Source organism: Lissotriton helveticus, chromosome 11 (genome assembly GCF_964261635.1).
Source record: "Lissotriton helveticus chromosome 11, aLisHel1.1, whole genome shotgun sequence".
In the NCBI taxonomy this organism is placed as follows: domain Eukaryota; kingdom Metazoa; phylum Chordata; class Amphibia; order Caudata; family Salamandridae; genus Lissotriton; species Lissotriton helveticus.
In genome coordinates this window covers 893941342-893965830 of record NC_136072.1, presented here as the reverse complement: position 1 = coordinate 893965830, position 24489 = coordinate 893941342, and the positions used below count along the sequence as shown (strand labels likewise).

Here is a 24489-nt window from a genome sequence, read left to right as displayed (position 1 = left end):
ATACTATGATGTAGCAGATCCCATAAAAGTCCTCAATTGAAATTAAAAGACACACCAACACCTGCCCGCAACAGTGAAAGAGTGTTAGTAGCACAGTTTAAGGAGTAACTAAAAGTAAGTGTCTGCTCAAAACCTACCGTTGTTGTGAGGCCACTGGAGGATAGTGGCATTTCTCACCAGTGCTTCATCCACTTTTCCTCCGGAGGCGTTGTCAACATACTGGCTCCCCTGCTCTAGTGCATTGAAGCACTCTGCCAAGGCATCACTTGACTCTGCCTGAACCTTGTCATAGTTCCATCCCACACATGGCAGAGACTTCCGACTGCTGGAACAAACAGAATCTGGGCAGCTAGGTGAAGTAAAGGGTTGTGCACACTGATTCTGAAGCAATAGAAGTAGGCTGGCTGGGGGCTCCTGCCCTTTTTTAGCTGCATCTCCAACTGATTGTTGGAGCAAAGTCGCCTGACACATCATCAACCGTCTCTCTGCTGCTTGACCAATCTCTGATGTCTTCCCAAAGATGTCCAACTCATCCTCAATAAAGAGGCCAGAGCTGTAGCTCAACTTGCGGTTCATGATGGCGCTGAAGCCACAAGTGCATCGATATTGGTCCTCGTTGGATGAGTCAGGGATGTAGAGCCCTACATCTGCTCCCTTTACGTTCATATTGCAGGCACAGATGCAGCAGCTGTCAAAGTTGCGATCCTTGAAGATGTTGAGCACAGAGTCGGACAAGATTAGCGTAACATACAGGCTGTGGGCCTCAGGAATGGGATGGGAATTGGTAGGCTCCACCGAATTCAGTGGTCGCATGGTGGAAGGCGTGGAGGCTGGAGAGCATAGGTCTGTACTGTCATATTTCACAGACCCTTGCCCACTGGTAGTGCCTCCACCCCGGGGAGTCCTTGGCGTCCTTGGGGTACGGGGGGTGGGGAAACGAGGCGTGGATGGTGAAGGTAGGACCCCTCCCGCTCCACTATTGCTTGTTGGTGCAGTACAGCTACCCGTGGTGACTGGTGTGTTCATCTGCAGATAGTCTTGATCAGTTATGCTGCCAACACTGGGAACATTCCTGGAGGGGAAAGAACAGTTAACATTTAGTCATGGAACTGTTTAAATTGAAGCAATTGAGGATAAAGCACACAAAATTCCCTACACATTGTTGTATGCACTTTAACCGTTCCAGTTCCAGTCAAAATACTGTTTACTTTCCTTGCTTTTACACCTTGTCCCAAATCCAAGGTCCCTAGCAGGCCAACACGTCTTGCCATTCTAGTGTAAAGGAGCTGAAGTGAAGATTTGTATTACTGGATGAAGATCTATCCCTCATATGTGAAACCATATACAATGCTCAATGTGCCAGTGCACAGACCTGCATCCTCAATTCATGATGCTGTGGTTTTAGCTATTTTTTGTTTTCAGCAGGAGATGTGAACCCTCGGCCTGAATGTAAGCTAGACATACATTAAAAATCAAGGGAAGCAGAAGGCCTGCGGGAAAAAGAATAAAGCCTTTAAAAGACAGCATCTGGAAACGAACTGCTATATAGAGTAATGTGCACATTTGTGGGTGGCAAGATATACTGAGGCAGGCTCATTTACCTTTGAGTAGTAATTTTAGTGTTTGCCACAATAGATGGGGCTCCCGGGAAAAAAAAAGTTTTGCAAAAGGCTCTACAACTCATCATATTGATTACATTCTCTTTATAAAAATATTATCATGTAACTTCATGCAACAGTGCAGGTCATTGGTTAATTCTTTTCCATAATTACTGAACCGCCAAAAGGTATATGAAAAAAGAAATGCTATTTTGAACCTCATTTCTAAAGGTTTCACCAAGTCAAAACTCCACTCTGTCACTTTACCAGTACTAACCAAGCTCAAGAGAAAATTAGTGAATGAACAATAAAGAAAGATACACTAGTAATTGTAATTTTCCTCATCAGGGGATTCTATCTGAAGTCATAAGCAGTGAACAGTCCTACACGTGGGTGATCACAGACACTTTCAAATATACATGAGGAACATTTTCCTTGGGAACGATTTTTTAAAGAAAGTTTTACAATTACAGCAATTTCACTAGCCTGATTACATGCACCACTGGCCAAATTTCACTTCTTCGTTTTTTTGTGACAGAAGAGCAAATTTCATTTAAAAAAGGTCACTGGTTTAACAAACAGTGAGAAGAATCATCTTTCCTAACCCGTTTCGAAAAGGAACACAAAAAACAAATTGAGGGTAATTTAATCAGAAAGGCTACAGATTGAAAAGGCTGGGCTGTACTCTTGAGGCTGCTCCTTTTAAGAAAGCCTTCAGACCCAGTATCCCCATCGTACCCTGCAGTAACATTTACCTCATCTTTTGTTGCAGAACCTCAGAATCATGAGACTATTGCTAAACCTATCTGACATTTCCACAGTGGAGGAACGCAGTTTGCATACAACTTTTGAAGAGATTCCCTAACTGGATCCGGGGGGGGGGGCTGTTGGGGGGGGGGGGGGGGGGGGGGGGGGGGAGGGGCAATACGTTTCCACCTCTTAACAGAAATGTATTAAGTCACACGTGCTATGCATCGTTACCAGAAAATGGACGGGAATGAAGGAGTGAGTCTGACCTACAAGAATGAACAAAAACAGACATTTAATAAGCAACATAAACACAACTGTATACTGCTGAAGGATAAACAAAATAATGATGCATCACCACCGTGGTTAAACAATGTTATTTTTATGCCTGGAATATATGTATTGCCCTGAATGGAAAGTTGTGCAATGGAGTGCCATAAAATCAGCAAAAATAAAACAAAAGAAAAATAAATTGTTCGTATGTGCTGAACAAAGTAGTAAGTGTTTATCTTGAAATGCAGCGGGGAAAAGAGACACAGACAACTAGTTAAAGAGGCTGTGCTCGGGTATCGGTCCCCGAATCTTGGTCAAGATTGCAGTCCCTCAAAGTTATGCACTGACCTCTAGGCTAAGTTGCAGGGTTCATGAATAGGGGGATGTCTCAAAAGGCCTATAGTGTCGGCTCTTTTCCTTGAGGAATGAGCTTAAGTTTGTTGGCTTTCTGGCAGCAAAGGCAGATAGAAGACACTATACTCCTAGAAACTGATTTCTACGAGGAGCCCAGATCCATAAATTTGCTACATCATTCATCAGCAGGTGTTTGTTTTTCTAAGGTTTTGATTTAGTCCACGTAGAACCAATCCAGTGCGAAAAGAGGGTAAGAATTGTGGAAGGATGCAGTTAAGGATATCTAATATAAATGAAAATCTGATCTCCTTCAGTAAAAACTAGAACGTGTCATGGGTACCTTAGAGAACACCATGTAAGGCCTGTTAAAACACAATTCCTGTACCACAATGACCCTACAGATGGAGGTGATGGCGACCTAAAAATATGCAGCACATGCCAAAAATTGAAAGGAGGCCTCATGTTTGACAATGAAAATAATATATTCAACAAACAAATGGCATCCCAGATTTAGCCAGATAAAGTAGGTATGGGAATGCTACTTCTTGACAATTCATAGAACTGATTAAACAAGTTATCAATAATCATTGCCTACAATCAATTTGGTACTGGTTACATAACCCAAAATAAAAACAACATTACCTGAATTTAAGTATCAAAATTATAACAGTACCATTAATGCCTAAGTCTCATAACGAACCCTCCCAACCTCATCAGTTTCAGAAGGCGGTTCAAAAACGACATGGGGCTTGTGCAGAGTTATCAGTCATAAAAATCTGGTTCACGTAACCCCTTGTAATATAATTGCTCCTCCACTGGTTGGATTCTTCAAAATACTCTACGATGCTTAGGCGAGTTCTCTTAAGTCAGAAGATATATAGCTCAGAAAAACTGCCATGTCTGTTTCAAAGGGTTCAGACTTCTGTTCAAAAGAGAGCTTTTCTATGCCTAGAATATCCCCCAAGCAGTGCAGTCAATCACCAAGATTAGTGCTTTAGCTTTCTCCCACAGTGAAATTATCATCTGACTAGCTGCATATAATGTTAAGGTCATCTATTTAGCGATTAATAAGCACAAGGTGCAAGTTTATATAGTCGGTAAACCCAAAACTGTGTGCACAAGATAGACTACGGATATTTATACCAGACATTGCATCTACTGTGATTGACTAGTATCTATGAAGCCTTGGGGAGTGCCAAAGAAGACTGGCCAGAATGCTGCTGTTACCACATCCATGCCATCACTAGTCTTTATTAGATTTGTGCAGGTATATAGCACCAGAACAGTGAAGGTTTGGCCAGGGCTTGATTCCCAGCACTAGCCTCGACTGTAACATGTCTGAACCTATTTAACTTTCCATTTTTACTCGGTGTAAGTCCCTGTTAATGTTTACCCCTACTTAAGTAGTAGTGCTGCTCTGAGCTTTTGCATATTTGCTTGTCACACTCTGTGCTCCACCACGGCAATTAAGTCAGTGCCTGCACTTACGGGAGGCTTGTGTGTCGTTTTGAAGAAAGGGGTAGAAGGGCTTCATAGAAAAGGGTTTCTGTTTCAACAATGCCAATACACAACCACCCCTCATGCAGTAGTAGCACATAACGGTGCCCCACCTGTTGCACAAAATCTTAGGCATGTTTTTGCCATCTGGCCAGAGATCCAAGATCCAGTTACACTGTCCAGGTGAAAAGCAACACATATCCACCAACACATATCACGGTGGGGTCGCTATAAAATGAGTAAGTTTAATAAGAGCTCCAAGGGCCATGCACGAAGAAAGTCAAGCCTTGACAACCTACAACTGATTGACTCAGGAAGCCTATCAAGTGAGCAATCGAGGTAGGTCCCAATAGCATGCGGCCGAAGAATGTTTCCTTAACATTAGAACTCTCAAATTTCTTAATTCAGAGGGATATGCCTAGATAACACCTAGTGTCCTAATGGGAGGGGGGGAGGGGGAGAGAGGGAGGGAGGGGGGAGGTCACAGCCCAGAGAAGCAAGTAAGGAAAAGGGCATCTATTTAATGTGGTCTACTGCTTGGTCTGATAAGTGGAAAGGTGTGGTCAATCCCACTGATAATTTGCAGACTCCAGGGATACAGCCTGTTAACTCATTGCTAACATGTAACGGAGACAATGACAAATGACATAATATATACCTTATGGGAGCAATAACACCATAGAATGGCAAAGAAAATCGGCAAATTTATAATCTGGCTAAACAGAACGCTCTCGTCATATCACAAGGTAGGGAATTTAATGTTGAAAACGCAGCTTTTTAGCAGGACATTTACCCAATCACAAATGCAAGGATAATATGCTTTCCCGATACTCGCACAAAACAAATTCTGGTTGAGGTTCTACAAACAATGGCAAATTATCTGTCCGTCATTGATTTTAAACTAGGGAAATAAAAACGTTAGTGCCTTCCACATGCAATCGGTCGACAGATATGCATGTGATTTTATAAGAAAAGGGGAGATAGGTCAGATAGATGCATTAAGGTCCAATTCTTGTTTGCAGGAAAATGAAGATGAGACTTCCGCAAGAGCAATAACATCTCAATAAGGTATGGTAACAGAGCCTCCAGGAGAAAAGGCTATCTGTTATTCTGACCACAATATGAAAGGAGTTTCTTATCCCCTACCCTCATGACGCGCCATTTCTCATATTTTGTTAAGAGTCTGGCAGCGTGTGGTTTTATAGACAGGAGCGAGACATACTGATTATTCTGGAAATATTGTTTTCTATTTCCTGCAATCAAAATTTCAGCTCAAGCATTTCAAATGGTTTAATATCTGCATTGTAAAAAAAAAGTCTACAACCCTGTTCTATGCCTGGGACCTCCATCTACCAAAGGCAAAGTTGTCCATAGCAGGTGTAAAGCTGGAATTGCCCGCAATAGATGATAACTGTTGAGAAGCTCAGCTTCTGAGATACTCTGGCTCTAATAATCGGCAAGGAATAAAGTCCCTTATAGTTGAGGTTTTTTTTATCCCATCTTGGTACGTATCAGATATTTGACCATGCAGTGAACAGGTCAGTAAAGCACAGATGCTTCTCTGATTTGGAATTAACTCATTCAACTATGTAACATAAGAAGGCCACAAGGTTCTACATTTTAAGAAGTTGGCGGAGATGGGGACCTCATCTTCCCTTTTTTCAGCATTGTCTAATTCTTCCCTGTCCATACAAAGTGGTCTATGGTTCTCTAGAAATATTTGACGACAGTGGTAGGGAGGGGCCGCGACAATTCCTGAAATAAGAACAAAATTATGGGCAATCGTCTCATTTTATTAGCAGCAAATCTTTTGGATCACGAGAGGACCCCTTATTTTTGGTTTGCAGATCATTGTGCATCTCCCTCCAGAATGGTATGTAACCCTCATTGACCCTAACGAAGCAGAGGGAGTTTTGCAACTGAACATATTCCATTCCATAAATCTACGACTAAATAAAAATGTTTTGTGGGGCTTGGTCAGAAGTGCTAATTTACCCAGTCAAAGGTAATTTTGGTGTCAAGTAAACAGAGTTCAGTGTTTTTAAGGGTTTATTGTATATTTTCTCCTAAATGAGAAATCTGTTTAGTATTCTCCCCACATCTTTTCTGTAAAGAAAATGGTAGTGCTAGTCTGGCAGCTAGAAGACTTGTGCAGATGTTGACAAAGGTTAAGAAAATATATTAGTCTGTAAAAGGAACAACAAGTGTGGTCTTTGTCCAGTTTATGGATTACTGGGACCAGTTTTTCATGGATTTGGAGTATGTTTCGGAGTTAGAGAAAAAACTGAACAATCTAATGAGGATGAACAAGTTACTTAACTTCGGTAACGCTCTTTCTGGTTGTATATTGGAGCAATGAGTTCCACAACAACGAGGTCACTACCACATTCCTTTTCTACGACTTTTTGTGGTAAACGCATGCCTGGTAAAATAAATGCATACCCCCTTAAAACCTAATCCGAACACCACACCCCCTAAAAACATACACGATCACCCACACCCCCTAAAAACTAACACAACCCCCTGTAAACTAACCCCAATCCCCCACCCCTCAAAACTATCCCCAAACCCCCACCCCTGAAAAGTAACCTCAAACCCCCCCACCCCTGAGAACTAACCCCATACCCCCTGAGTGAGAACTAACCCCATACCCCCTAAAAACTAACCCCAACCCATCCACCCTCTGAAAGTTTACCCCAACCCCACCCATCCCCTGAAAACTAACCCCAAACCCCCTAAAAACTAACCACAAACCCCTCTTACCGGTTCCTGTGCACTGCAAGCCAAACTCTACCCTGCTCGAACACTAGACCGATTCAGCCTTAACCACGCAGATGAGTGGCTATGGCAAAGTCTTTGATCGGCTTGCGTGACTCCAGAACTCCTTGTTCCGAAGTCGTGGCAAAGGTCGTTTCCGCTCTTTCTGGTAGAGACACTATCTCTACAGATTGCTCGTTTGGAATATCCCCCAGGCGTCAGACTGGACCTGGAAACTTTTTTCGTAGTACCTCTGCTCTCCGTAAGGTGGATCCATGCAAATCTGCACTGAGGCCATTCTACTCCGAAAGTGATGTGCCTGGACTAAAAAGAGGTCACTCTCACGTGCTAACGTCAATTGTTTTGGAGACTGTCCTAGAGCCCCAAAAGCAAACTGGTATATCAGTTTGCAGATTCCTAGACTTGGGATCTTAAGAGGTAAAGTCCAAACACAGAATGGGGAGGATAGGTGAGGAATCTGCAGCTAGATAGGGTCTCTACCAGAAAAAGTATTACCAAAGGTAGGGAACTTGCTCTTCTGGTAGAGACTTTAAGCCGCACCTTTTGAATAGATACCAAAGCAGTAGCTATTTGAAGGTGGGTCTGAAATGTCTCAAACCAGAAAGTCCTGCAGGACTAAATGGGCAAAATGTCCTTCTTGGCAAACCCGACCGTCAAGACAATAGTGATCAGTGAATGTATGGAGGTACGCCCACATAGCTGCCTGGCAGATGTCTAGGACCGGGAATCCGTGTGCTAACACAAAGGTAGCAGCTTTGGCCCTGGTGGAGTGGGTGCTCAAACCTTCCAGAGGATTCTTATTCAATGCGTAGCAGATCGTATTGCAGAGCACGAACCAGCAGGAGATGGTACAACTCTGCACAGCCTGGTCTTTTTTTCATTTTGAACCTGACAAAGAGCTGATCGTCCACAGGATAGTCTTTGGTGTGATCGATGTAGAAACAGAGGGCTCTTCTAGGGTCCAAGCGATGGAGTCTTTCTGGAAAGGTGGAGCACAGACCGCCAGCATGGCGATGGCTATGATTTGACCGAAGTGGAACAGCGTCACAACTTTCGGAAGAAAGGCGGCTTTAGGCGCAGAACCAGCCCATTGGGGAAAAAGGTGGGGTATGGTGGATGAATACACAGAGCCTGAAGCTCACTCACAAGCGGTGCAGAGGTGAAGGCAATCAAGAACATCATTTTAATGGCGAGAAGCCGCAAAGCACAGCTGAGGAGCAGCTCGAAGAGAGTATACATTAAATAAGTAAGGAAAAGATGGAGGTCTGAGTGGAGCATCACAAATCGAGAAGGGGGAAACATATCGTAGTCCTTTAAGAAATCGCATCAATCACAACTGGTGATTTAAACAAGGAGGACTGATCAGGCAACCGTAAGAAGGCAGAGAGGGATGAAAGCTAACCATTAACTTGCCGGGCGAGGGACAGAACAAATAGCACAACAAGCTTGGAGGGGTTTAACGTGGTGAGTGCAGCAACAAAACACAAATTTGTCCAAAAGACAGGGGAGTATGATTTTCATTGAGGGATGCCTACCTGCAAAGAAGACATCAACCACCTCTGGAGGAAGGTCGAAGGTGTTTAACTGTCGCTGCTCAATCTCCACACATGAAGGTAGAGGTTGAGATGGCCTAATGCAAAACCCAACCCTGTTACTGCGACAGCAGGTCCTCCCAGGGGAAGAGCCGGTTCGGTGGACATAGGCTCCAGCCTAGGAGTTTTAGATACCAAACTCTCTGCACCCAATCCTGAGCCGCTTTGTTGACTTAGATCCAGTCTGTTCTGAAATTCTTGAGAACTCAGAGCAGTAGTGGTATCGGTGGGAAGGTATACATGAGTCTTGAATTCCACTCGAGGAGGAATGTCTCAGAGCAAGAGTCGTCTTGAAATCTCCAACACGCAGAAGTGTGGACACTGTGCATTCTTTGCAGTGGCCCATAGATTGAGCCAAGGTTCTCCCCATTTGCTAAAGAGACCATTCGCAACTTAGGGGTGTCAGTGTCACTCGTAAGCTGCTAGGAAATGATGGCTAAGCTTGTTCACCCTGGCATTCAAAAATCCTTCCAGGTAGTTTACCGCCAGGAAAACTTCTTGGCAGTCAACCATTTTCCATAGGCACAAGGCCTTCTGGCATAATGTCAGTGACCCACGAGCCCTGTTTGTTGCAGTACAATATGGCACTGATGTCCATGTGTACCTGCACCAGCTTCCCTTTGCTGGACGGAAGGAAGAATAGGTGCCAATCGGATAGCCCTCTGTTCCAGAAGATTGTTGGGGAGCAAGGACTCCTCAGGAGACCAGAGGCCTCTGATCTGCACCGCTGTCAGATAGCAGCCACTATCCTAGAAACAATGCAGCAGTCACAACTGTCAGCTCTGGATGGAGCAGGTAAAGAGGTCTATTGTCGATCAAATCTAAGTTCAGCAACCACCACTGCAGTTCCTTTGCAGTCTCCTCCGAAATCTGAACAGAGTGGGAGAAGTCCCCTTTATGTTGGGCCCACTGGGACTTCAGATCCCACTGCAGTGTCCACATATGCCATCAGGTGTGCTTGATCAGCAGACTACAAAAGCCCGTCAGTTTTAGCAGCCTCAGTGTCGACCTTACTGAAATCCAGGACTGAGGCTGAAAGATCAGGATCGTTACCTGTCCAAAATTGGTCCGATTAAGGCAAACGCTTGATAAGGAGTCAGGTGCAACTTTGGCGCGTTGCACGGTGAACCCAAAAGAGGACAAGAGGTTCGCCATATTATGGAGGTGGCTGATGACTGCCTTTGGCACGTCTGCCCTCAACAGTCAGTTGTTGAGGTAGAGGGAAGACTGGAACTCCTGACCTCCGACGGTGTGCTGCCACCTCTGCCATCACTTTTGTGAACATCCAAGGGACACTTGGAAGATCAAAGGGGAGTACAGTGGCCTGATAATGCTCCTTTCCCACCACAAACTGCAAGTAATGCAGATGAGCTGGTAGGATGGGAATATGGAAATAGACATTCTGCAGATCAAATGCTACCATCCAGTCTCCAGGGTTTACAGCAGACAAGATCTGGGTCAGGGTACGCATCTTGAGCTACTCATACCGGAAAAAAAAACAGAGTGCACAGGTATAAAATAGGCCGAAGACCTCAGTCCTTCTCAGGTATCAGGAAGTAGCAAGCATGAGGGAAAGCCGTAGACTTTGCAAATAATCTGAAGGACCTACCTATCCAATGTGGTCACTTGCCAATTCAGATAGAAGCGGTGGATTCTGCCTCCTACCAGGTGGCTGTGACCCTGGAAAGGTACACTAAAGAGTTTTGGCAAGTGGCGGTGTCCTGGGAGGGTTCCCTGCTGGGTTCCTAACTGGGGTGGGACAGGCTGACGGTAAAGAATGCCTCCTTTAAAGCCATGAAAGGAATGCTGAAATTGTTGCTTGAGAGGCTGGTTCGAAAGGCACAGAGCATGAGCAGTAGACCTACTCTCCTTGAACCGTTCAAGTGCATAATCAGCCTTCTTCCTGAAGAGGTGAATGCCATCAACCATCAGGGAGGACTGGGCATCACCCAATAAGTCAGTTGATCGAAGCCACGCATTGCGACTTACGGCATCCGTGGTGTTCAATACCACAACTAATTGTGAACTTGGCCGCATCACAACCATTCTGAATAACCTGTGACAGAACACGGTCAAGGTGTTCAGGAACACCTACTAGGACTTGCTCCACAGAGTCCCAAAGTGCATGAGTGTAAAAGCCCAAGAAATAGAGGCATTGATTGTCCGCGAGGCCAAACTAGCTGCACCACGAGGCCTTCAGGAGAAGGGTGCAGCGACAAAAAGGCCAAATCTCTTGGAGCAGGGTGATGGAGTCTGTCAATTTGCCGTTTACAGGAAGGCCGGTACACCGCTTTGTTCAGGTCCCTAGTAGGGTGTCTGTCAAGGCCTCATTAAAAGGTAGGAGAGGCTCAGAAGCAGTCTGGCCAGTCTGCAGGACTTCTGCCAAGCGGTTTCTTTTCAGCTCCATAATGGGGAGCTGGAGGTCAAGAACTTCAGCCGCCCTACTCATAACCGTGGAGTAGGATGCAGATTCTTCCCTGGCCGGGCCAGAAGGAGAGAAAAGGGCTGACTCCGGGAAAGTCTCCAGCCCACAAACATCTTGCAAGCTTTCATACTAATTGTCATCGGCATAGGGCTGAGCGAACTAATCACCCTGGTCATAATCATTATAACAGTCTGTTCCAGAAAGCGAATGTAATGAGTGTAAAGAGTGTTGCCTGTCTTGTGGTAAAGTGAGTTTAGAAACCTCAGGTAGATTTGGCTGTGAAATCGGTCAAATTCAAACCAGCGCTGAGTCGGCGCCAGAAAGGACAATCGTGCTACCTCTTCAGGCAGCCAAGTCCGCATCAGCATAGACGTACGTGGGACCGGAGTAGGTTTTGGTGACGGAGGCAGCATCGGCAGTGAAGCGGAGGACAGAAGCTGCTCAGAGGGTCCAGCTGAATCTGAGAGCGAACCTGCTGGTTTCAGGTGGTAGGCCTCTAGGCTCTGTGGGCCCCGAAGAGAAGCCCGAGGGAGTTGGTAAATAACAGAAGAGCCAGAGCATAGCTAAGCCGAACTCTTTGATCTGGAATGCCTGAAGGCCCGAGAAACTTGGGTTGTGCCGGAACCAGCTGCGGAATAGACTCACAAGTCAACCGATTTAGGAAGCAGGAACATGATTGTTGGCACCGCCTAAGTGCTTCATCAGGGTGGTGGGAATGGCTCAAAGGAGCAAGACTCCGCTTCAACTTCCTAGGCTTTGCCTGCTTACCTGAATATTTGGAGTGACACAAAAACCAGCATCGAGAGTAGCTCTACTGACTCAAGGAACAGGAGCAGGTCTGAGCAGAGCCCTGTATGAGAGGGGTCAAGAAGGACATTATTTCAATATACTATTGGCCTCCTTTACAACTATTTTAGCAGGCAATGGCAGAAGAGAAATATGTTTCAAATTACCCTGCACCACAAGGTCGGCTGAAGGCGGATTTCCACCGAGTCCCCGCCGAAGAGGATCCCGTTTCTGACTAAGGGTGATGTGGTTTAGGGGACGCAAGGGGGCATAGACTGTCTGTGGCTACGAACATTTTTAGAGGGTCAATTAAATGTGGCGTCAACAAACCCCCCCTCGTTAAGAACTTTCACAGAGCCTGAACAATGCACTCTGGGATTTGCAGGCTGAAAAAAAGGAGCTGCATGAATACTCACCTGAGGGCGGGGCAAGTGACGAGCTACAGGTCAGAAGGGGATATTTGAATCCACGAAATGCTGACTACGAACACCTCTGGCACTGAAGAAGGCTGTTGAAAGCCGAAATGCATTTGCCTTGTAGTGAACTACGGACAATAAATGCCTCCAAGTTTCCCAGTTTGTTGGTCTCTTCTTCTTCCTTGAAGGAGTGGTGTGTTTGATATATATATATATATATATCAGATTGCGTGGATGCTACTTCTTGTGCAGCTAAGAGAAGGATATGAGGAGGGACTGAAACAATCGGGGAGACAGATTTGGGTTGTAATAAAAGTTTTTTTGATTGATTTCACCCAAGGTAGGCAAAACTGAATTATGGGTTCTAGTGGGTTAGAGTGTTCAAAGTGAGGAAAAGGATTTGGAGTTGCTGTATCTACAGTAGAAAAGTCAGTCAAGAGTTTCTAGTTGCTAGTAGCAAGAAGAAACATTTGGGCAACTGCAGTGACAACCTGACCTATTTTTGGGAATCGCTGGTCGCAGACTGAAGTATGGGGCACGTGATCATGTAACAACTAATCATAGATTTCTTAAAATTGCTTGCTGCTATTTGCAAAACTATACCCATCGCTATATGGTTTCAAGGTTTTTCACCCAGGTTGTTCATATAATGCAACATTGTTGTTTTATGTCGATCAGATTAGGAATCACAGACCTAAATTCACAGCTCTAGACTCCTGGTAGGATGCTTATTTCTGAGACCCTGTGCACTGTATCTGAAGGACGTATGTGGGCCTCCCATCAGTGAGAAATCTGTAAGTGTCTCACTGATGGTCTAGGAGGCCCACAGTAGACTACTCCTACACATTTTAAAGTAGATATGGTTAATAACCAAAAACAAATGTTTCCTCTGTTCTAGGTTTTAAGAAGTGAAAAGGACTGCTGAGATATCCTTATTGTATTGACAAGAATCCAACATGACTAACAGTTGAAACAGAAACCTAGGCATTACAAGCTAAAGCCTCTGGATAGGTGAGGCAGTTTTCATCATTTTTAAAATACTGAAATATTTTGAACACATTATACAAAAATCCTAACTATGGTTTCGGAGCGGGCAGTGTTCCGCAATAAAAGTTGTCCCAAGAAATGGAATAAGCTTTGGGGGGCATGGAACAAATATAGGGGGAACATTTGTGACCCACCTTCTGATAATGATAGCTCTAGCTCTGATTCGGAATAATGCTTTGGGACTACGTTACTTGCTGGCGACCCATGTTGTGATTGGTGGACAGAGATACACCTGTATTAGTGCTGTAATTTTACAGATTTCTGTTGACGAACTACTATGCCTAAACCATTTTGTGTTTCTACTTGACAAAGTATCGCACTGTTATAAAAATGCAAATAATTTTTTTTTCAAAAAAATAAATAAATCCCAACTATGAATAGCAGGTGGGCTGCTCCTGGTGAATAGGATTATTCCACTTTAACAATGATTTCAACATTTATTTAGACATTTAGAAATAAAATACAGAATACAGACCTTGAGTTGATGGTTCAGGTCAATAAACACATTGGTTTATCAAAATGTGGCAGCAGACACAGACTTAGAAGCTGAAGCTGTCCAAAAGTCTGTATTTGCCTAAATACTGTTAAGAAGGAAAACCAATTGAATAGATTGGGAGGGAGGCAAGAGGAAGTAATTTGCAGCACGTTCTGTAAATTGGGAAGTGGGGGGTATGATAAATTAGGAGTGCACTGCATGGGAAGTTATGTCAATTGTTATGCGAGGTTAACCCACCAGTAGATCAGATAAGTGTGTTACACAATAAAACATAGGTAGCGGTCCGGCAAGAGATAGACTAAGTAGTCACAGTGAGATGTAGTCAGGCCACACTGAAAGGGAACAGTCCGGTGGGAAATGAGTTGTCTTGAGGTTGAGAGGATGCTGCAGAAAACTTGGGGATGGCTAATCAGACAGAGCATCAAGTGGACGGTAATGAGACATGCTGAGCTGAGGAGGAGTTAGGTTTGGGATTGGTAAGGAAAACCAGGAAGTCCCAGATTATGTGAAAGATTGGCAAACGTGTGGCTCTTTATGTGCCTGTTTAGAGTGGATTGCGCTGTTGCTCTGGTTGTATTAAAAGAAGACCTTTACTTACGTATAACCATCTCTGATGAAAGGTGCAGGAACAGCTAGTGGAAGATGTTCCATTTTTGAAGTGATAGCCCATGGTGGTGGATACACACAATGGTCAGGTATCTTTAAAGGAGGGAGACACTGGCTTGGCAGCACCTTCAAGGGTGCAAACATGGAGGAGCCAATGAAAGGCTGCACTGTAGGAACCCTACGAACATAGGTCAAGTCCTGAAAAAAACAAAAAAATAAAGATAAAGCAAAGAGTACACAATCACCAGTCAAAACACACCAGAACCAACAAAAGGAGGCAATATTATTAAAATTTTAGAACTGAAGTGCATGATGACATTGTTGGTTAGTGAAATTAGGCCACGCTGTTGTCTTTCAAAACAACTACTGTTTAATGAATCACTTAGAAGATATTCATATCTAAGTCACAGAAACAAATTCAGAAAACTATTTTATATCTGAAGCACCCAAGAGCATCCACAAGCATCGGAATTCCAGGATGAGAATATTACCCTGCAGTTGCGCCCTGGCAGCAACAAATATATATCTATTAACATTCATACTTGGGAAACCGGTGACTATGCTTGCCACAGATGCCACAGACCTCTCACATTAAGTATTTGTATACCACAATTAGAGCTCAAATGCTCATGTCTCGTTTAGAGTGTATCAAGCATATAAACTTTACTCAGAATACCAAAACAGCTCCAAGACAGTTCTGCAGTACATTTGCCATGAAATCATGTTCTATAAGTATGAATATTGTGTGCATCATTATAGAAGAAAATTATCATATTTTCGTCCTCCAAGTATTAACTATGTTGTTAAGTATGTAAACCTAATCCAGACATATAATATGCAATTATCACAAAAGTACAGTAGAATATTAGCATCTGGTTCTTACGCTATTTCTATACCAGTGATTTATACGCTCTCAAATATTAGTTAGTTAAAGAACATGTTACTTACCTTCAATAACGCCTTAGCTGGTAGAGACTATCTGGTGCAGGTTCCTTACCTTAAAATATTTTCCAGGCATTAGACTGGATCTTGAAATCTTTGGGCAGCACCCCTACTGGCAGGTGGTGTCTTTCGGCTCTGCGTCGGGTGAACCGGAAGTGACTTGCACAATACCTATATAGTAGCCACCCCAGCTCACTGAAGTAAGTTTCTTTTCTTTATGTGCCAGTTAGCATATATCCGGAGAGAGCTACGCCCAGTTATTATTTTACTGACTTTTTCCTCGACTTTTATTGAAGCATTTATTAAGATGTCATCTGCAGGTGTGTTAGAGATTTCTCCTAAGAATCCAACAGGTTTTAAACCCATGTGGTACAGGTCACAGGCAGATATCAGTGTCAGACTGGATCCAGAAATTTCTGAGCGTACCTCTGTGCGCCAGTCGGTGGCGGTTGGCTTTGCGTCAACGGTTTCCACACCAGAAGTGACTTGTAAGATGCTTATATAGGCGCCACCCGAGCTCGCTGATGTCCGTTTCTATTCTCGACTTTTCATGCCAGAAACAGAGCTACTAAGAAAGCTGATGCACTGGGGTGTTTTGATAAGGCCTTTAGAAGGGTCACTCTATGAAATCTGCTTGCAGAGCTTGAAGGACAGATGGGTTGGTAAGGAATCTGTGCCTAGATGGAGTCTTTACCAGATAAGTCATTACCGAAGGTAAGTAACTTGTTCATCTGATAGAGACTTCTAGCTGCAGATTCCTTACCTTACCTTCTCAGAGGTGGGTCAGCGACACATTAAAACAAAAAAGTCCTGAAGGACTGAATGGGCAAAGTGTCTCATGACAGACCGGACCATCCAGATTGCAGTATTTGGTAAACATGTGCAAAGATGCCCACATTTCTGCCTGACAGATGTGCAGGACAGGTCCACGAGCTAAAGCAGTGGTCACATCCTTGACTCTGGTAGAATGAGCACGTAAGACCGCAGGGGGTTGCTTTTTAGCCTGCGGATAGCAGATCTTGATGCAGAGTACTATCCACAGCGAGATGGTACTCTTCTGCATGGCCTTCCCTTTCTTAGCACCAACACGGACCACAACAAGTTGATCAGTGCCCAGATCAGACCCCTGCTGGCCCAGAGAAAGAACAAACTAAAGAACTTGGGAGAAGGGCACAGAACAACGATATCCTTGAATGCACCCCATGCCATGAACTTGTCCCAACAATGTATAAGGTCGTGGTGGAGGGATGCCTAGCTGCCAGGAAAATAAAGCTGTCAACTGTAGCTGTTCAATCTCCAAGCATGAAGGCAGAGTGTGCACAGGTTTGGGTGCAGGACCCTGCCTTGCTGCTGCAACAGTAGATCTGCCGAAGAAGTAGCCTGAATGGCGGACCAATGGTCATGCTCAGGAGTTCAGTTCGGAACACTGGACTCGGTGTCTAATCCAGGCCACAAGAATGACTGGGGGTCCGGTTGTTCCTGAGCAAGAACAGCCTTGGAAATTCCATCATGCGGAACAGCAGATATTGAGCATTTTTGCCGATAGAAAAAAGATCGAACCAAGGCACTCCCCACTCTTAAAAGAGGCCTTGCACCACCTCCAGATGGAGACGCCACTTATGATAAACTAGGCATCGACAGCTGAGTTCATCAGCTCTGGCGTTCAGAGAGTGCACCAGGTGTAGAACCACCAGGAAGGTTCAAAAACACACCACGCCCTGTTTGTTGCAGTACCACAGTGGTGGTGTTACCGTGAACACCTCCACAAGCCCTCCCTTAATCAACGGCAGAAAGGTTTTCAATGCCAACTGGAACCCCCTAGAGCTCCAGCAAGTTGATGTAAAGCCCAGATTTTGCGGAGACCAGAGTCCTCTGATCTCCCAGACGGCCGCCAAGCTCAGAAGTGACACATGGGAAACGGCATTCACAACGCGGGCTGAGCCACGAGTGCCATTTCCCCACAAGCCAAACCATGCTTGCCTTAACCACGCATATGCTTTAACCACACATATGCATGGTTAATGCAGTGCGCGGTGTAGATGCTGGACTGGGCGGGAATAGGAAGGATCGGGAGAAGACGTGGTCAGGTAAGTGCGGCAGGGTTTTGGGGCATGGGGTAGTTTTTTGGGGTAGGGTAGTTTTCAGGGCTATGGGGAGTCTGGGTTGATTATAGGGCAGGGTTTTAGGGCAGTTTTCAGGGGCGGGGTCAGTTTTTAGGGCTCGGGGGGGCTGGTGTCAGTGTAGTTTTTAGGAATCAGGGCGTGGCGGGGAAGGGCGGGGTCAGTTTTAGGTTTCAGGGAGGGAGACTGGGTCAGGGAAATTTACAGTGGTAGGGGTCAGTTTTTAGGGCATGAGGGCAGTTTTTAGAGGCACAGGGCAGGGGAAGAGAGAGTTTTCAGGGGTGGCGGTCAGGTTAATTTACAGGTGTAGGAAACCATTTTTATCGCTCAGGGGGCTGGGGGAGTGATTGGTTTTAGGTAGTGGGGGCAATTTCTAGGGCTCGGGCAGGGAAAAGGGACAGTTTTCCGAGCCGGGGGCAGAGGTGTGATCCTTACCACACATGTCCCTTTACCACTCATGTTTTTACCACGAAATTGCATGGTAAAGGCATGCATGGTAAAGACGTGTTCATGGTTGAGACCATGTGGTTCAGGCATGTGTTGTACCATCATACAACCGTGACACATTTGTCACTACAGTCAGTTCTGGTTGGGGAGAGAAGAGGGGTCTGCTACTGACCCAATCACGGTTTGTCAGCCAGGTCTTTTTGCAGTTCACTGTGAGATTCTAACCAGGTCCGAAATTAACCCGGATGTTATGCTCACTGGAATGTCAGGTTCCATTGCAAAGCTCTCATATGCCAACCTATTTGCTTCACAAGAAGGATGCAGGAGGCTATAAGGTCCAGCAGCCTCAGAGTCGGACTCACCGAAATCTAGGCTGAAACATCCGTATCATAGACTGAATATCCTGGACTCGCTTTATGGGAGGATAGGCTCGAAACTGCACTGTGCCAGAAAGGCCCCAACGAAAGGGAGCTAGTTATGACTTCAGCATGTTGATAGTCAGCCACAGTGAATACAGGTCTGCAAGTGGGAGACAACTGACTGGGGCCAGCCCCCCTTAAAGAGACAATCATCAAGGGAGGGTAAGACTGGAACTCCTGACTGCCACAGATCTGCTGAAACCACCATCACGTTTGAGAACATCCGAGGGTCGCTGCTAAAGCCAAAGAGGAACACGGCAAACTGAAAGTGCTCTTGGCCCTCTGTGAATCACCAGTAGCGCCTGTAGTTAGACAGGATGGAGATGTGGAAATATGGATCCTGAAAGTCCCACTCTACCATCCATTCCTCGGGGCATAAAGGACCCGAGCCAAGGAGAGCAACTTGGATCTCTCCTTTTTCAAGAAGAAGATGGGAAGGTACAGGTCAAGGTTATGAAGAAAGCCTCTGTCCCTTTTTTTGGTTCCAGAAAGTAGCAGGAACAGCAATCATGACCTGACAAAACAACCCTATGCACACACATCAAGTTTTGCAAAACTACGTAGATAGTGTTACATGTAGCAAGAAATACAGGTAAAGCTGCAGAATAAACAATCGTTTCAAAAAAGAAAAGAATAGGTAATCTTCCGTTCTTTAATTTTCATGTGATATACAGCAGCCAGCCGACACGTGTTTCATCGCTCTCGCGAATCTTCAGGGCTAGGAATAACAAAACAATTCTTTTGTACATACACTATTTCTAGTGTCAATAAAGATTGTTCAACATATATATCAGGTGATCCACACTTCCCGGCAAGTTCAATAATATTTGATCCCCTTAGACACTTATTGTGAATCATGTGAGCACCATCGTGCACTGTGCAACCTTATCGCGCGCAAAGAAACCCTCAATCATAAATGACCACAAGGCAAACATGTGGCCTTTGTGCTGATTTCAAAGATAAGTTGACATTCAAAAGAAAGGTCTCCACAGTTCTGTTGTGTAATGTTCTTTGTGGAAAAGAATATAACAAAAGAAAAAATAGATGGCATCTGCCAGAAAGTGAGGGTGTAACCATCACCGCGATTCCACAAATATTGTTTTAGTGGTATTAGTAAAGGCTATCCTGTATACAATTATATCTACCCCACACATACCTCTGAATGGCTGTATCTATGCAAAAGGTCTGCGGGGACCAAAACAAAAAGATATAGGGGAGGGGGAAGAGAGAGTTGAGCTAGTTAAGTAAAATAAGAAAAACAAGAAGCGACCAAAAAATGAGAGTAACAGCCTAAATAATGGACAGCTGCTATATAAAAACGCTCACCGCTCTGCCGGTGATACTTCCGACCCGGTGGGGCCCTTGACCAATTCGAATGATAATATAGAAATCAGGATGAACACTATATGTCAAAGTAAGAGAAAAAATTCCTTTTTTAAAAAACAAATCGTCATACCGATCTACTTACTTGATTCGAAATTACAGACCTAACCGTATGGCACATGATAAAGAAGGCATCATGTGTTGAATTTGGGGGGCTGAAAGTTATCGACTAATCGAATATGAATCGAGTTCAATCTGCAAAAAGTGCTTAGCAGAAATTAGAGCTTTCTGATCATATTATTTATATTTGTCGATTAAGGTCTAGTTAAGCAAGTATTTTAATATGAAATATCCATTCAATCCTATATCTCCCTTAGGCAATAGAAACCTCTTGTGGACTAGTCAAATTATCACATTACTGCCAACTTAAAATCGATAGAACAAATATGGATTGTAGAATACAACTATTCCTTTGATATACACTAGCAATTAATCCACACGGTCATGTGCAGCACCCTACCTGTCGTGTATATCTGAATCGACTAGAATCCCCGGAGCTTCTCACAGTGAAATAAGTAGTGGAGCGAGTAACTCATCTACCATCTATCATAAAAGAAAGTGAAATAACATAAGAGATAATATCCCTTATCTACTTGCATGTTCTATATTTAAATCTAAGAAATGGCTTAGGCAACATATTATTTGATAGAAAACTCACTGCGGTAAATATATTATATCGAAGCGAAGGGAAAGGAAAGGAGAGGGTTGACTCTCAGTCCCTATATGATGCAAACGCTGAAAGAGAAGCGAAAGGGGTATATGGCTAAGTATTTTGTTTGATGATTCTACAAGTTTATAGTGAAAAAGTAGGTTAAAGCGTAATAATCTATCAAGATAAAACAAAATAATACTTACAAAGGATACGCGATATGCGCGCTGTTTGTATAGCTCCCGGGTCGCCGTGTTCCTAGTTGTGGACACGTGACCCGGAAGTTAAACCTCATTAAATACGCCCGTATTCTTAGAGATTCGGCTGAAGACTAGACCGCTAACCATCAGTGAGGTTGTTCCCATTTCCGGGTCTCGTTGTGTTTATATAGTGAAACTTCCTCCTATATAGCTGCCTAAGTCGTATGACGAATTGCAGCTCAAGATACTGTCTAAATATGTTTTAAATAAGAGCCCGAATGAAACACTACATATGCGTACCGTATTCATCATTTGCGGGTTTATTGTGTTTCTACCTAGTCATGTGACCATGCAGTAATTCATATATACTATATTTTTAATAAAAGGAAAGGTAAAAATGATGCAAGAATTGAAACGAACCCGAAACTAGGAAAAAGACGAAACATTCATCACCCTGTACAGGTCTGTCAAAGGAAAAGGGCACTGGCTACGGCTCAGAAGGCATTGTACCACCCTTCTCCGAGACCGAGTAGGGTATGTTGAAAGGGCCTGCACTGTCACGGGGTGTCAGCAATGCTGGGAACAACGGCACTGCAGCCTCCATTGAGCAAGGTCGCGATCTTGCAGGTGGTGCCACTCCAGATGCAGCATGGAATCAAGGGGCCCGACTGACACCAAGGACGGGCCCGCCACAGCGAACCAGAAAGGGCTCCTCTCAAACCCAGGGGGCTGAAGGCGCTTCAGAGGGGTCGGACTACCCAAATAAGAGGTTCCCAGCCTCATGCAACTCCTTGAGGTGGGTGAGGTCGCTTCAGGAAATTGTGGGAGGCGCAAAGCGGACCCTGGCAAAGAGTCGTCTAGAGAACTGTCACTCCCGTGCCAGGTCTGATGACTTGAACCAGTGCGGAGAAGTTGAAGACCACTTCAACTTCTCAGACTTCTTTCTCTTGTGAGATTTATCTGACGGCTTAGATCGAGGCAATGACTGTTTAGAGCGGCTCGAGGAAGAGCCCAGAGACCTGTGCGACCGGGGTGTCGCTGGGTAATACAGACTGTTCCCAAAAAAAGTTGGGATTGACGGTGTGGCAGTCCTTGCAGGTCTTGGTGTTGTGGTCGGCACCAAGCACCATAGGCAAACCAAATGAAGGTCTGTCACAGACATCTGCCTGTTACAGCCATCACATGGTTTGAAGCCTGTTGGTTTCTTAGAGAGCATTCCTAACACACCAGGAGAAGAAATCTAAAAAAAGGCTGAGATAAAAGTCTAGGAAAAAGTCAGTTAAAAATTACTGGAGGTAGCTCTCTCTGGATCGGAGTTGACCGGCGCGTAAAGAAAAAAAACTGATATTGGCGCAGTGGGTTGGTGCCTCTGTAGGCACCGCACAAGTTACTTCTGGCACAGATGGCGCCAATGCGGAGCCAAATGATGCCACCTACAGGCATGCAGGGGTACTGCTTGAAAATTTCCTGATTCAGTCTGATGCCTAGGGAATATTCTATGGAAAGGAACCTGCGGCAACAAGTCTGTATCAGATAGTACCAATTACTCACTGAAGCGACAAACAAGGCTAAATCCCTCTATTTTTGTGGACTGAGGATGTCCTTCACACACAAAAAGCAAAAAACTATTTTTCAGCCTACAGACTTGTTACTCCTCCCATAGCTGTGCTCAGCCCAATCACCTATCCACTCTCCAAAATCCCAGTTATTTTTCGCTATATTGGCTGAGTTACAGCAGAACAAAGGAATATATGCTTTCGATAAGCTTTTGAGACAAATTTTGCATTGGTAAGTGTAAAAGTCTGAATTCTGTGAAACTTTGCTTCCATTTACAAATCTTTACTGATGCCAGACCCAGTCTTTGTGCCTTGTTCCATTCCTCTCCCTCAGCCCTGCCATCCTAACTGCTCAGACACAAGTTGATTAGAATCGTCAACACACCCCTCCTCCAGGTGTACGAGTTACTTACCTTCGGTAACGATGTATCTGGTAGAGACGATTCTAGCCGCAGATTCCTCAACATAGAATTATTCCCAGGCGTAAGACTGGATCCAGAAAATTTTCTTTGCCACAGCATCTCTGCGCGCCAGGTGGCAGTACCACGTGACTCCGCCCTGACGTTGTCCGCAGGCGTGACGTCAGCAAGGTCACATAAGCCCCACCCCGGTGCCCCAACATCAGTTTTCTTCAGAGAACTGCGCCACAATGCAGACCCATCACCAACAAAAACTATGAGAATGTGGGAACAGTGTGCGAAAAAATAAGTTAAACAGAAAGGGAAGAAACGAATGGTGAGGAACAGCACCATCCGTGAGAGTGCCAGGCATTGTGGCATCGAAAATCATAGAGCACAGCTACTGTGAAGCAACCCTGCAAGCAAATACGACATCGTCCCTGGGGGCAGAAAGGCATGTGAAAAACGTCACAGCAGACAAAAGGTCTGCAACCCCAGCCTATAAACAGTGAGGGACAACAAGGCCAGAACAGAAGAGTAACGACAAATCACCCCAAGACAACACCAGCAAGGAGAGGTGCATTCCCTGTAAAGAGCTAAGGGTCAAGGCACAGCCAAGAGACCCCAACTCAAAACTGCAGAGGAGTCAAGAATTTCAAGCAATGAAAAAGGGAGAAGAGCATGAGTAGGCCCCACACTGGAAGACCAGGGTGCAGGGACGCAGAAGTACCCATGTACCCACCAACCAATCACCAGAAAGGAAGAAGTGGAACAAACAGAACGACCATCCCACTAGGGAGGAAGTGAAAGAGGGCACTTGCAGAAGACAAAACCACCCGAGGCAGGCGAGTGCAGACCAAGCTGAAGGTTCTCGCAGAACGGGGAGGAAGGGCGGGTCGTGAAGGAATCTGCGGCTAGAATAGTCTCTACCAGATACATTGTTACCAAAGGTAAGTAACTCGTACATCTGATAGAGACTACTAGCCGCAGATTCCTTAACGTAGAATAGATACCCTAGCCACACCCAGAAGGAAGGAGGGCCTGCGAGAGAGCCTCCCAGTAGGAAGAAACACAGGGCCCCAGCAGGGGATGTGTGATGGGGACAAAAAGGGCGGCCCAGCCCCCACCAAGCAGAAAGCCGCAAGGATGAGGCGAAGGGAGGCCAAGACACCCCAAGCCCAGCCAAGGTACCAGGGACATCCGCCAGAAAGCCCCGGAGGGACGGACAACGGCAGAGGAGCACCGAGGAAGAAAAGAATCACCCCAAAACTCCAAGGAGAAGAGGTAGAAATGGAGGCAAAGCCCTCCACAGGAAAACACACACAGTAAAGGGGACAGCTGAACCGGCCACAGCCTCGAGTCAGCGGACAAGGAAGGAACGGCTCCACAGTCAAGAAAGGCAGGCGTGAGAAGAAAGACGTAGTCTCGCAAGGCTCCAGCAGAACAAGAGACAGGAGCACAAGGGCCCACGCCAAGGCCCCCGGCCGTGGAGCAGAAAGAGCAGGCGTGCACAGCCGGCAGCTGGCAAGTACCATGAAGCCGAGCGCCCAGACCAAGCCGAGCGCAAGACGAAGGCAAAGGACAGGAAAATCCAGAACAACCCCAAAGGGTTCCGGACATAAACCGACCCACGAAAAGAAGTGGGACCAGCCAGAAGAGAACAGGAGAAATACGTAGGACAGATTAAATCTGTCAACCAGAACACAGGAAAATACCAGGAAATCCTATCCACCACTGGAACACCAGACTGAGGACCAGGC

At 45.2% G+C, this 24489-nt stretch overlaps 1 protein-coding gene across 2 annotated transcripts in view; it reads right to left on the bottom strand.

Annotated features, from left to right (window-relative positions):
* Positions 1-24489, bottom strand: part of MED13L (mediator complex subunit 13L) — a 916648-nt gene that overhangs the window by 128793 nt on the left and 763366 nt on the right. For both annotated transcript variants that reach the window (XM_078667133.1, XM_078667134.1), the window contains exons 16-17: positions 14608-14813; positions 138-1072 (exon numbers count right to left, since the gene is read on the bottom strand). In XM_078667133.1, coding sequence (XP_078523259.1) covers positions 138-1072; positions 14608-14813 — 1141 coding nt within the window. The remainder of the gene's footprint in view (positions 1-137; positions 1073-14607; positions 14814-24489) is intronic.